The 14,124-nt window shown below is 44.6% G+C and overlaps 1 protein-coding gene across 11 annotated transcripts in view; it reads left to right on the forward strand.

Moving 5' to 3' along the window:
• Nucleotides 1–14,124, forward strand: part of ank1 (ankyrin 1) — a 232,977-nt gene that overhangs the window by 129,236 nt on the left and 89,617 nt on the right. For all 11 annotated transcript variants that reach the window (XR_010000500.1, XM_062961437.1, XM_062961428.1 and 8 more), the window contains 4 exons: nucleotides 2,163–2,360; nucleotides 2,469–2,567; nucleotides 6,503–6,601; nucleotides 6,902–7,000. Coding sequence is in view for 10 of the 11 variants with exons in the window: in XM_062961437.1 (XP_062817507.1) it covers nucleotides 2,163–2,360; nucleotides 2,469–2,567; nucleotides 6,503–6,601; nucleotides 6,902–7,000 (495 nt within the window). In the remaining variant the exon portion in view is untranslated. The remainder of the gene's footprint in view (nucleotides 1–2,162; nucleotides 2,361–2,468; nucleotides 2,568–6,502; nucleotides 6,602–6,901; nucleotides 7,001–14,124) is intronic.

Below are 14,124 nucleotides of genomic sequence, written 5' to 3' on the forward strand. Positions count from 1 at the left end.
GTGTGACAAGAGTCCTTTGTCAGTTGGAAGCCAGCGTTAATGTTTCAATGTGTTGTCGAAGGCTTTCATGGCCGGGATCACAGGGTTGTTGTATGTCTTTCGGGCTGTGTGGCCATGTTCCAGAAGCATTCTCTCCTGACGTTTCGCCCACATCTATGGCAGGCATCCTCAGAGGTTGTGAGGTATGGAGTTTTTTTAATACTGGTAGCCAGATTTTCTCCATACCTCACAACCTCTGAGGATGCCTGCCATAGATGTGGGCGAAACGTCAGGAGAGAATGCTTCTGGAACATGGCCACACAGCCCGAAAGACATACAACAACCCTGTTAATGTTTCAGTTAATCACCCTAATTAGCATTGGAAAGGTTTGTCTCTTGCCTGGGGGGCATCCTTTGTTCAGAGTCATTAGCCCTCAGAGTGTTGCTTCCCATCTACTGTTCTGATTTTTGAGTTTTTTTAATACTGGTAGCCAGATTTTGTTCTTTTTAATGGTTTCCTCCTTTCTGTTGAAGTTGACCACTCCAATAACTATCATGTCAGACTACACAGAGAAGCCATTGAAATCCACAAGTTTAGAAAAAGAGAGTTATTTCTAGCGTAGCACAAATGGCATAGTTCAGCAAAACAATACAGGCTGTGGGTGAGATGTCAGCGTTTGTCAAAATGAAGTTGTCAGTCCGATTACAACAGTGTCATTATGTTATGCCCAGAGTATCACATAGGTTCAAATTGGGTTTAACTAAGGCCCATCCTGTCTGATCTTGGCAACAAATCAATGTCAGATCCAGTTAAGTATTTGAGTGAGAGACCGGGAAGAAATACCAGATCCTGCTAGATCAGGCATGGGCAAACTTCGGCCCTCTAGCTGTTTTGGACCTCAGCTCCCACAATTCATAACAGCCTGGAGTTCAAAACACTTGGAGTGCCAAAGTTTGTTCATGCTTATGCTAGACTATATTCCGGAGGAAGGCTAAGGAAATCACCATCTGATGCAGATGTCATATGTCAAAAGGAGCTCTGGTGGTGAAGTGCGTTAAAGCGCTGAGCTGCTGAACTTGCAGACCAAAAGGTCACAGGTTCAAATCCAGGGAGCGGAATGAGCACCAGCTTCTGCCAACCTAGCAGTTTGAAAACATGCCAATGTGAGTAGATCAATAGGTACCGCTCCAGCGGGAAGGTAATGGCGCTCCATGCAGTCATGCCAGTGGCCACATGACCTTGGAGGTGTCTACGGACAACGCCGGCTCTTCGGCTTAGAAATGGAGATGAGCACCAACCCCCAGAGTCGGACACGACTGGACTTAACGTTAGGGGAAATGCGAGTAGATCAATAGGTACCGCTCCGGCGGGAAGGTAACGGGGCTCCATGCAGTCATGCCAGTGGCCACATGACGTTGGAGGTGTTTATGGACAATGCCGGCTCTTCGTCTTAGAAATGGAGATGAGCACCAACCCCCAGAGTCGGACATGACTGGACTTAATGTTAGGGGAAATGTGAGTAGATCAATAGGAAGGTAACGGCGTTCCATGCAGTCATGCCATTGGCCACATGACTTTGGAGGTGTCTACGGACAACGCCGGCTCTTCGGCTTAGAAATGGAGATGAGCACCAACCCCCAGAGTCGGACATGACTGGACTTAACGTTAGGGGAAATGTGAGTAGATCAATAGGAAGGTAACGGCGCTCCATGCAGTCATGCCTATGGCCACATGACCTTGGAGGTGTCTACGGACAATGCCGGCTCTTCGGCTTAGAAATGGAGATGAGCACCAACCCCCAGAGTCGGACATGACTGGACTTAACATCAGGGGAAAACCTTAACCTTTACCTTGTCATATGTCAACCGGCAACTTGCGGAGTCATATTTATTTATTTATTTACAGCATTTATATTCCGCCCTTCTTTCTCACCCCGAAGGGGACTCAGGGCGGATCACATTACACATATAGGCAAACATTCAATGCCTTTTAACATAGAACAAAGACAAGACAAACATAGGCTCCGAGCGGGCCTCGAACTCATGACCTCCTGGTCAGAGTGATTCATGGCAGCTGGTTGCAGCTGGCTTGCTCTCCTAATATACACACAAGCTCTGGTTTGATGCCCGTGAACAAGTTTTGGTGGGAATGAGACTCTAAGCGCGCCTTTCTTTCCTTGCAGAACGGCCTGTCCCCCATCCACATGGCCTCCCAGGGGGACCACCTGGACTGCGTGCGGCTCCTGCTGCAGTACAATGCCGACATTGACGACATTACGCTGGACCACCTGACGCCGCTGCATGTGGCTGCCCACTGTGGCCACCACCGGGTGGCCAAGGTCCTCCTGGACAAGGGAGCAAAGCCAAACGCACGGGCCCTGGTGAGCAGGACGGGTGGCGTTGGCCTCGGGGACACCTTTCGTGCCATGCGTCTTTGATGTGCCACCGATGGGCTTCTCTCTCTCTCTCCCTCTTTTCCGTGGCTGCAGAACGGCTTCACCCCTCTGCACATCGCCTGCAAGAAGAACCACATCCGGGTGATGGAGCTCCTCCTCAAGACGGGCGCCTCCATCGATGCCGTCACCGAGGTACATTGACGTAATAATGGGGACCACGCGGATTATTTTAGCTTTCCTTGAGTCTTGGATTCTTGCACCAGCCTAATTTATCCAGAGCAACCTCCTCTAATGCTTGCAGCCCTTCAGATGTGCCGGAATAATATATACTCGAGTATAAGCCAACCCAAATATAAGTCGAGGTACCTAATTTTACCCCCAAAAAACTGGGAAAACATTGACTCCAATAATAATAATAATAATAATAATAATAATAATAATAATAATAATAATAATAATAACAACAACAACAACAACAACAACAACAACAACTTTATTTTTATACCCCGCCCCATCTCCCCAAAGGGACTCGGGGCGGCTTACATGGGGCCTAGCCCGATAAAACAATCAACATCAGTAACACGACTATGAAACAATTATACCAGTAAAACATCAATAGCAATAAAACAATCGTTAAAATCGGCAAGAAGCATACGAAAAAATACAATATTAAAACAGGAGACTAATTCATAAAATCCAGAACAGAATGTGCCGGTAGAAATGGACAATAAAGTAAATGGACAGTATACGCCGAGATACCAATAAAATGACATTAATTGAGGCATCAGTAGTTTACATGTTTTTGAATCTTTACATCAAACTGTAATTTAAGATGTGACTGTTCAACTCTGATTAAACCATTATTTTCGTCTTCTTCAATGTAAATGTGCTTATGTATCCTTTTAATAATAATAGAGTGAAATACAGTAGAGTCTTACTTATCCAACACTCGCTTATCCAATGTTCTGGATTATCCAACGCATTTTTGTCGTCAATGTTTTCAATAAAGTGTGATATTTTGGTACTAAATTCGTAAATACAGTAGAGTCTCACTCATCCAACATAAATGGGCCGGCAGAATGTTGGATAAGCGAATATGTTGGATAATAAGGAGAGATTAAGGAAAAGCCTATTAAACATCAAATTAGGTTATGATTTTACAAATTAAGCACCAAAACATCATGTTATACAACAAATTTGGCAGAAAAAGTAGTTCAATACTCAGTAATGCTATGTAGTAATTACTGTATTTATGGATTTAGCACCAAAATATCATGATATATTGAAAACATTGACTACAAAAATGTGTTGGATAATCCAGAACATCGGATAAGCGAGTGTTGGATAAGTGAGACTCTACCGTACTCGAGTATAAGCCAACCCGAATATAAGCCAAGGCACCCAATTTTACCACAAAAAAACTTGGAAAACATTGACTCCAGTATAAGCCGGGATACAGTAGAGTCTCACTTATCCAACACTCGCTTATCCAACGTTCTGGATTATAAAATTATCTGACGTAGAAACGGTAACAAAAAAAAAATGGAATAAAAACTGGGATAAACACCAAAAAAGGGACAATACCCCAAAGAGGACAATGGGAAGTTACAGTTTTAAGTCTCTAAATAGTTCTTAACTGGTTCTTACATCCCCTTGATTATTGCAATATTTACAATTTTATCTTTATTATTCCATTTGCAATTTGTTATTTTCACATTTAACATATCAACTACAGTAGAGTCTCACTTATCCAAGCCTCGCTTATCCAATGTTCTGGATTATCCAATGCATTTTAGTAGTCGATGTTTTCAATAAATCATGATATTTTGGTGCTAAATTCATAAATACAGTAATTACTACATAGCATTATTTCATACTGAACTACTTTTTCTGTCAAGTTTCCTTAATCCCTCCTTATTATCCAACATAATTGCCTATCCAACGTTCTGCCGGCCCGTTTATGTTGGATAAGTGAGACTCTACTGTAATACATGTAATAATAATAAATGCAGTAAAATAATAAATGTAACAATAAATAGAGTAAAATAATAAATGTATTAATAATTAATAGAGTAAAATAAATGTAAAAGTAAAAACAATAATAGAGTAAAATAATAACAGAATGTTATCCAGAATGTTGGATAAGCGAGTGTTGGATAAGTGAGACTCTACTGTAATGTCAAATAAAAATTCCACAATAATTTTTAACCAATACCACCACCACTTTGCCACAGCAACGCGTGGCCGGGCACAGCTAGTACTAACTAATATGTTTAGTATTTAATACGTGAAAATCTCATTAATATCTCATGCTAGCAAGGAAACACATGGATTTTAACACCTAGAAGGCGCTTCTCGGCAGCACTGTCAAGCTACATTTGGAATTGATTTTTTACATTTTTGCTCCCATTCCTGTTTTGGTTGATAACCGGATGACTGCAGGTGGGAGTCTTTGCTCCCGTGGGTGGGAACGCAGGAACATTGCATTTGTTTTCTCCGTCCGTCCACTGACTCACACTTTGGCTCATGATGAAGCAGAATCTCTTGGCATCCCGGCCCTGGGGGGAATTTCGCCCTTTAAAGGCTTTTGGCGGATGGCAGAACTTTTAGTTGCTAATTGCCTTCCTCTGAAGCGAAGCAATTGTATTTGAAAGCCTATTTTCTCGTAGCTTGCAGAAACCATTGCAAAGGCATGATTGCACGATGGTACGTAAGGAAGTCAGGAGAGCTTCCTGGATTAGACCAAAGGCCTGTCTAGTCCAGAGCTTGGAAAAGTTGCTTTTCTGGACTGTTACCGTATATACTTGAGTATAAGCCAAGTTTTTCAGCCAAAGTCCCCCTTGGCTTATATTCGAATGACGGTCCTGGTCAGCTTACTGTATATACTCAAGTATAAACCTAGTTTTTCAGCCCTTTTTTTAAGTCTGAAAAAGCCCCCCTTGGCTTATACTCAGGTGAGAGTCCTGGTTGGCTTATTTTTGGGTCAGCTTATGCTCAAGAATATATGGTACATTTATTATTTTTCTCTATTATTGTTGCTACTATTACATTTATTATTTCTCTCTATTATTGTTGCTACTATTACATTTATTATTTTTCTCTATTATTGTTGCTACTACAGTAGAGTCTCACTTATCCAACACTCACTTATCCAACATTCTGGATTATCCAATGCATTTTTGTAGTCAATGTTTTCAATATATCGTGATATTTTGGTGCTAAATCCGTAAATACAGTAATTACTACATAGCATTACTGCGTATTGAACTACTTTTTCTGCCAAATTTGTTGTCTAACATGATGTTTTGGTGCTTCATTTGTAAAATCATTTCATGTTTAATAGGCTTTTCCTTAATGTCTCCTTATTATCCAACATATTCGCTTATCCAACATTCTGCCAGCCCGTTTAGCTTGAATAAGTGAGACCCTACTGTATTACATTTATTATTTTTCTCTATTATTGTTGCTACTATTACATTTATTTTACTCTAGTTTTATTATTATTGATACATTTATTATTTTACTGTCTTATTATTATTATTATTAAATGTATTATTTCACTCTATAATAATAATAATAATAATAATAATAATAATAATAATAATAATAATAATAATAATAATAATAATAATAACAACTTTATTTTTATACCCCGCCCCATCTCCCCGAAGGGTTCTGGGGCGGCTCACATGGGGCCTAGCCCGATAAGACAATATCAATAGCACAACTATAAAACAATTATACCAGTAAAACATCAATAGCAATAAAACAACCATTAAAATCAGCAAAAAGCATACAAAAAACATACAATATTAAAACAGGAGACTAATTCATAAAATTAAAAGGATACATAAGCACATTTACATTGAAGAAGATGAAAATAATGACTTAATCATAGTTAAACAGTCATATCTTAAATTACAGTTTGATGTAAAGATTCAAAAACATTTAAACTACTAATGCCTTGATTAATGTAATTTTATTGGTATCTCGGCTTATACTGGAGTCAATGTTTTCCCAGTTTTTTTGTGGTAACATTAGGTGCCTTGGCTTGTATTTGGGTCAGCTTATACTTGATGATACTTGTTGTCTTGTTGATTTTGCCATTCCTTCTGCTTTGTCTCCAGTCGGGCCTGACCCCTCTTCATGTGGCCTCCTTCATGGGGAATCTTCCCATTGTCAAGATCCTTCTGCAACGTGGAGCGTCTCCCAATGTTTCCAATGTGGTGAGCAGCAATAACTTAAGAACATTTGGGTGGGACAGTTACCCATTTCTCTCCTGATCTTGTTTTGATTGATTGGAGAACAAAGATTTTGGAAAGGAAGTAAACAAACAATGCATATACAACACTTCGACTTACCTTATTGTAATGAAATGTTATAGTCTTGAGTTATTCCTAAACTAAGTAATTCAAGTAATTACTTAGTAAATTACCCAAGTAATTCAAAGGGAATGTTGGATGCAGAATGGTCACTCTCACATCTCATGGGTATTGATGCTTTCTCTTTCCCTTCCCGTTGCGCAGAAGGTGGAAACGCCGCTCCACATGGCAGCCAGGGCCGGGCACACCGAGGTGGCCAAGTACCTCCTCCAGAACAAGGCCAAAGTCAACGCCAAAGCAAAGGTACGCATCACATTCTTGGGTTTCGAGGCCTAGCAAGAGTCCCATCCCAGATTCCGTGCTCACACAGAAGCACCGATGCAGTTTGATTCCACTTTAACAGTCATGGCTCGATACTTTGGAATCCTTGGAAGTATCGTTTGTGCTCTTTGGCAGAGAAAGCTAAAAACCTTGCAAAATGAGTCTCATAATTCCACAGCATTGAGCCATGGTTGTTAAAGTGGCATGAAACTGCATCAATTCACAGTATAGTATCAGGGCATTGCATGATTGTAGAACAGGCATGGGCAAACTGTTAGGAATTGTGAGAGTTGAAGTCCAAAACACCTGAAGGGCCGAAGGTTGCCATGCCTGACTTGCCGTGTTTCCCCGAAAATAAGAAAGTGTCTTATACAGTAGAGTCTCACTTATCCAACATAAACGGGCCAGCAGAATGTTGGATAAGTGAATATGTTGGATAATAAGGAGAGATTAAGGAAAGGCCTATTAAACATCAAATTAGGTTATGATTTTACAAATTAAGCACCAAAACATCATGTTATACAACAAATTTGACAGAAAAAGTAGTTCAATACACAGTAATGCTATGTAGTAATTATTGTATTTACGAATTTAGCACCAAAATATCATGATGTATTGAAAACATTGACTACAAAAATGCGTTGGATAATCCAGAACGTTGGATAAGCGAGTGTTGGATAAGTGAGACTCTACTGTATTAATTTTTGCTCCCAAAGATGCTCTAGGTCTTATTTTCAGGGGATGTCTTATTTTTCCATGAAGAAGAATTCACATTTATTGTTGAACAAAAAAATGAACATTTATTGCATTGAATTGCATTGATGTGTGATGACTCATGGGCCTTGTAGTCCTGCTCAGGACATTGTGATGCCTGATGATGAAGAAAACTTGGGTTTTTTACCATCCCAGTCAGAACTGGAATCTTCTCAGCCAGATCTTTCCCAGGCAGATCTGGGAACCTTGCACCTGCAAGAAAGTTGTGTCCCAGAAGTATGTCAAACAAACCCTGAGCCTACATCTCCTGTGTTCTCTCGCCATGAGTTTTGTAAACAACAGAGGAGTTTGGAAGCAGCTTCGCGCAGGAGTGCTAGAATAGCAGCTAAGAATTTAGCCAATTAAGCCTGCTTTTCGTGAGAATCTTTAAGGAGTCAAACATCTGGTCTCAGAGTTTAGCTTTCGTTTCTGGTTCCCAGAGAACTGCTTCGGCGGGAAAGTTAGACTCTATATAGGTGTTTTACCCGCGAAGTAACTTCGCGGAGTCAATTCGTCAGCCTCCGGAGCGAGTTGTGTCTGGACAGCGCGCTCCGTTTCAAGCCTCGTTCCTGCTCAAGCCTTGTCCTGGTTTCCAGCCTTCGCTCCTGTTTCCCAGCCTTTGTTTACCTACGGACCTTGCCTTGTTTCCCAGGACTAAACCTTGCCTTGTTTCACGGATTTTACCAAGTTATTCCACGGACCTTGTTCTTGTTCCTCGTTACCTTGTTCCACGATTCAAGCCTTGTTTCAAGTATCAAGTTATTTCCTAGCCTTGCTTAAGTTCATGGACTAAAGGACCTTGTCATCTCCCCTCACTTTGCTTGGCAAAGTGAGTGTTTCGGTTATTTGGATTACAACTTTGGACCTTAATATTTCATATTGGACATTGTTTCTTTGGACTAATTCTGACCTTTCTTGAAAGGTCTAATTCTGGACTATTTTCTACACTTGTTTTTATTAACTTTATATATTCCTTCAATAAAGATATTAGATAGATTCTGGCCTCTGTGTATGGTTATTGGTGCCTTGCAGCCTGGGTCCTGACAGTTTGACTCCGCGCCCCTAAGCACCAATTAACCTCGGCCAGTATGTCTACCGGAGCCGGACCTGGACCGGGCGGCCAGCCGATTACCTACACCATCGACAAGGATGAGGTGGACCGAATCCGTGATAAGCTCAATGCACAGGATGGGGAAATAAAGGGTTTGAAGGAACGCGGAATCCGTCTTCCGGCCATGGCGTTGCCAACCAAGTTTACTGGAGAAGCTTCTAAGGTTCATGTTTTCCGTCGCCAATGTCAAGCTTATCTAGAGGCCCGTGCTGCCGAGTTTCCCCAAGAAGACATCAAAGTGGCGTGGGTTTACAGTCTTCTAGACGGGCCAGCGGCCAACTGGGCGACGGCACTGTTCGATCAAGCCTCTCCACACCTAAGATCAGCGCAACGCTTCTTGGACCACCTTAAGGAGACTTGGGGAATCGAGGACAATTTGGAGGCAGCCGGTCACAAACTCCGCCGCCTCTTCCAAGGAGACAGACCCATGTCTCAGTACATAGCCGAGTTCCGAGTGCTGGCCCACAACACCGGCTGGAATGATGTAGCCCTCAGAGGACAATTCCGGGAGGGTCTCAACATCGAAATGCTGGAGGAAATCTCCAAGGTGGATCCTCCCCAGACCCTCGAAGCACTCATTGATCAATGTTTACGGGCTGAAGTCATGATTGCCAACAGGAAACAGTGGGTTCGAGGCCAGAGCGGTAGAGCTGGGGCAAAACCCCCCGCTCCCGCCAGCGTTCAGCCACGTCCAGTGTGGAGACCCCCACCACCAACCCCATACCCCAGAGGAAGCGAGGAGGTGCCGATGCAGTTGGGCAACGTGCGTCCCAGACTAGATGCCGCCGAGAAGGCCCGTCGTCAACGCTTAAACCTCTGTTGGTACTGCGGGAACGGGGGCCACTTTGCCAGAGAGTGCCCAGCCAAAGGGAAGCCCGCCGCCCGTCTTGCGGCGGCGTCCTCCACGGAGACGAAGGCGTCTGAGGCGGCTGGCACACAGCCGGCGGGGGAAGCCAACGACCGGGCGTAGAGAGGCTCGCCAACCCGGTCAAAAAACCCATTCAAGAGCCGCCAACCGGGGTCCTGTTCCTTCTAGTGGTCACCTTATGGTCAGCAAAAAGGGGACCCGTCATGATCCACGCCATGATAGACTCCGGAGCCACCAACAATTTCATTGATAGAGAGTATGCCGACTCTCTGGGATTACAATATCATGACTTCAAGAATGCCCGTGTGGTGCAAGCCATAGACGGCCGCCCCCTCAAGACGGGCCCCGTAAGCCAGTGGTCGGAACCCACCAGGATGTGGATAAGAGAACATATGGAAGAGATTTCCTTCTTTGTTACTGAGGTTCCCCATTTCCCTGTGATTTTGGGGATTCCATGGCTGACACTTCACGACCCAAGCATCTCCTGGTCCAACAGGGAGCTGCAGTTCGCTTCAAAGTACTGCCAAAACCATTGCCTCGTAGCCAAGGTCTGCCATACCACAGACACCGAGCCCATTATCACCTTGCCAAAGAAGTACTCCGAGTATTGGGATGTATTCAATGAAAAAGAAGCCGAGAGACTACCCCCACATAGACCTTATGACTGTGCCATTGACTTGGTGGAGGGGGCCCCGATCCCGCGAGGGCATCTCTACTCCCTGACTGAACCGGAGCAAGAAGCTCTCAGGGAGTTCATAGAGACAAACCTTCGCAAGGGATTCATCAGACCCTCTCAATCCCCAGCCGCCTCCCCGGTGATGTTTGTGAAAAAGAAGTCAGGAGACTTACGCTTGGTGGTGGACTATAGAGCATTGAACAATATCACAAAGCGAAACAGCTATCCCCTGCCTTTAATCTCGGACCTTCTAGACCGACTCCGAGGAGCCAAGGTCTACACCAAGCTAGATCTTCGGGGGGCTTATAATCTAGTTCGCATCAGAGAAGGGGACGAGTGGAAGACCGCCTTCCAGACTAAATTCGGATTATTTGAGTCCCGAGTTATGAATTATGGATTATGCGGAGCTCCCGCAACGTTCCAGCATTTTGTCAATGACATCTTTCAGGATTATCTAGATCGGTTCTTGATAATCTACCTCGACGATTTTTTGGTGTTTTCTAGATCACAATCAGAGCATGAGAACCACGTCAAAATGGTGTTACAACGATTGCGGGATCATGGGCTCTATGCCAAGCTGGAAAAATGCGCTTTTGATCTACAAGAGGTAGATTTCCTGGGGTACCGCATCTCGCCTCTAGGGCTCTCCATGGACCCGGCAAAGGTTTCAGCAGTATTGGAATGGCGGGCGCCAACCAACAAGAAAGAGGTGCAGCGTTTCTTGGGGTTCGCGAACTATTACCGCAAGTTCATTCCAGATTTTGCCCGCTGGTCTGACCCAATCACCAGCTGCATCCGTGGGAAACAGCCCTTCCGCTGGACAGATCAAGCAGAGAAAGGGTTCCGGCAACTAAAGAAATTATTCACGTCCCAGCCAATTCTTCAGCACCCAGATCCTGAAACCCTTTTTGTTGTGCAAGCAGACGCCTCTAATGTGGCAATTGGGGCTGTACTCCTACAACCGGTGGGAGATCACCTTCATCCTTGTGCCTTTTATTCCCGTCAACTAACAGCACCAGAGAGAAATTACACCATCTGGGAAAAGGAACTATTGGCCATAAAGGCAGCCTTTGAAACTTGGAGACATTGGCTAGAAGGGGCCAAATTTCCCATTGAAGTCCATACTGATCATCGGAATCTAGAGCATCTAAGAACTGCCCGCAAACTAAATCAGAGGCAACAACGTTGGGCTTTATTCTTTGAACGTTTTAACTTCCAGATTCATTATGTAACCCCAGCTCAAACCAAACAAGCAGACGCCCTGTCACGTAAACCGGAATACGCTGCAGGACGCAAGGAGACCTTTGAATCCCAACTATTACAACCCGAGAACTTTGCCACGCTCACAGTGGGGAACACCAAATCCACTCCCATTGATTCAACTTCTCCTACTCTTGGACCCCTCTGTGCTCAAGAAATCAGGGCTAGTCAGCAAGCAGATGCCTGGGCGCAAGACCAACTCCGTCAAGGACTGCAATTTCCCTTCTCACTTAAGGATGGACTGCTTTGCTATAGAAATCATGTTTATATCCCACCAGGGCAGGGCAGGGAAAAAGCACTTCGTCTGTGTCATGACTGCAAGCCAGCAGGGCATTTCGGACTATTTAAAACCATGCATTTGATCCTAAGAGATTTCTGGTGGCCCAAGATCCGCAAGGATGTGGAAAAATATGTCAACACCTGTCCAGTATGCCAGCGCTCCAAGACAAGACGGGAGAAGCCCTCAGGGCTTCTGCATCCCCTTCCTACTCCATCTCGCCCATGGGAAATAATCTCTGCGGACTTTATCACTGACTTACCACCTTCCTGTGGATTCACCACGATCCTAGTGGTGGTGGACCTTTTCACCAAGTTAGCCCATTTCATTCCCTGTGAAGGCCTTCCCACGGCCAAAGAGACGGCAGATCTATTCCTCCAACATGTTTTCAGATTACATGGATTGCCCAAGAGTCTGGTCACAGACCGTGGATCTCAATTCACCTCTCGTTTCTGGAAGGCACTACAAAAACTATTGGGCATAGACTCTCGTTTATCTTCAGCTCATCATCCTCAAACAGATGGGCAAACGGAGCGCACCAATGCCACTTTGGAACAGTACCTTCGCTGTTATGTAAACTACCAACAGGATAATTGGGCTTCTCTATTACCACTGTCAGAATTTGCCTACAACAATGGAGTCCAGGCTTCTACAAAAGAAACGCCGTTCTTTGCAAACTACGGCTTCCATCCACGTTTCTTTCCCCCTGTCATTGAAACTTCAGAAGTCCCCGCAGCAGAGGATTGGCTGCAGGAACTCACAGCGGTGCAACAACTTTTGCTCCAACAACTAGACCAAGCCAAGGAGGACTATAAACGTCACGCGGACAAACATCGCCAACCGGGCCCCGAAATCAAGGTAGGAGATCGGGTTTTTCTGTCCACTCGCTTTTTGCCCTCCCATTGCCCTTGCCGGAAGTTAGATGCCCGTTTCATTGGCCCCTATCCTGTGGTGGCGCAATTAAACCCCGTGACTTTCAAACTCCAACTTCCGCGTTCAATGCGCATTCACCCAGTGTTTCACCGCTCCCTGCTCCTTCCGGCGGATGGTGTGCGTCCTGATACAGACCAACCGGCCCCCCCTCCTGTTTTGATGAATGGGGAGGAGGAGTTCGAGGTTGAGGACATTTTGGATTCTCGCTTTCACCGCCGCCGCCTGCAATATCTCATTGACTGGGTGGGTTTTGGCCCTGAGGAACGCTCTTGGGAAGACGCCTCCACAGTCCATGCTCCTGATCTAACCCGTCGCTTTCATCAGACCTATCCCGCCAAGCCGCGACCTCGCGCCTCGGGGAGAGAGTCCCAGTTTGGGAGGGGGCTTGAGGAGGGGGATAGTGTGATGACCCATGGGCCTTGTAGTCCTGCTCAGGACATTGTGATGCCTGATGATGAAGAAAACTTGGGTTTTTTACCATCCCAGTCAGAACTGGAATCTTCTCAGCCAGATCTTTCCCAGGCAGATCTGGGAACCTTGCACCTGCAAGAAAGTTGTGTCCCAGAAGTATGTCAAACAAACCCTGAGCCTACATCTCCTGTGTTCTCTCGCCATGAGTTTTGTAAACAACAGAGGAGTTTGGAAGCAGCTTCGCGCAGGAGTGCTAGAATAGCAGCTAAGAATTTAGCCAATTAAGCCTGCTTTTCGTGAGAATCTTTAAGGAGTCAAACATCTGGTCTCAGAGTTTAGCTTTCGTTTCTGGTTCCCAGAGAACTGCTTCGGCGGGAAAGTTAGACTCTATATAGGTGTTTTACCCGCGAAGTAACTTCGCGGAGTCAATTCGTCAGCCTCCGGAGCGAGTTGTGTCTGGACAGCGCGCTCCGTTTCAAGCCTCGTTCCTGCTCAAGCCTTGTCCTGGTTTCCAGCCTTCGCTCCTGTTTCCCAGCCTTTGTTTACCTACGGACCTTGCCTTGTTTCCCAGGACTAAACCTTGCCTTGTTTCACGGATTTTACCAAGTTATTCCACGGACCTTGTTCTTGTTCCTCGTTACCTTGTTCCACGATTCAAGCCTTGTTTCAAGTATCAAGTTATTTCCTAGCCTTGCTTAAGTTCATGGACTAAAGGACCTTGTCATCTCCCCTCACTTTGCTTGGCAAAGTGAGTGTTTCGGTTATTTGGATTACAACTTTGGACCTTAATATTTCATATTGGACATTGTTTCTTTGG

Source organism: Anolis carolinensis, unplaced genomic scaffold (assembly GCF_035594765.1).
Source record: "Anolis carolinensis isolate JA03-04 unplaced genomic scaffold, rAnoCar3.1.pri scaffold_8, whole genome shotgun sequence".
Classification (NCBI taxonomy): Eukaryota; Metazoa; Chordata; class Lepidosauria; order Squamata; family Dactyloidae; genus Anolis; species Anolis carolinensis.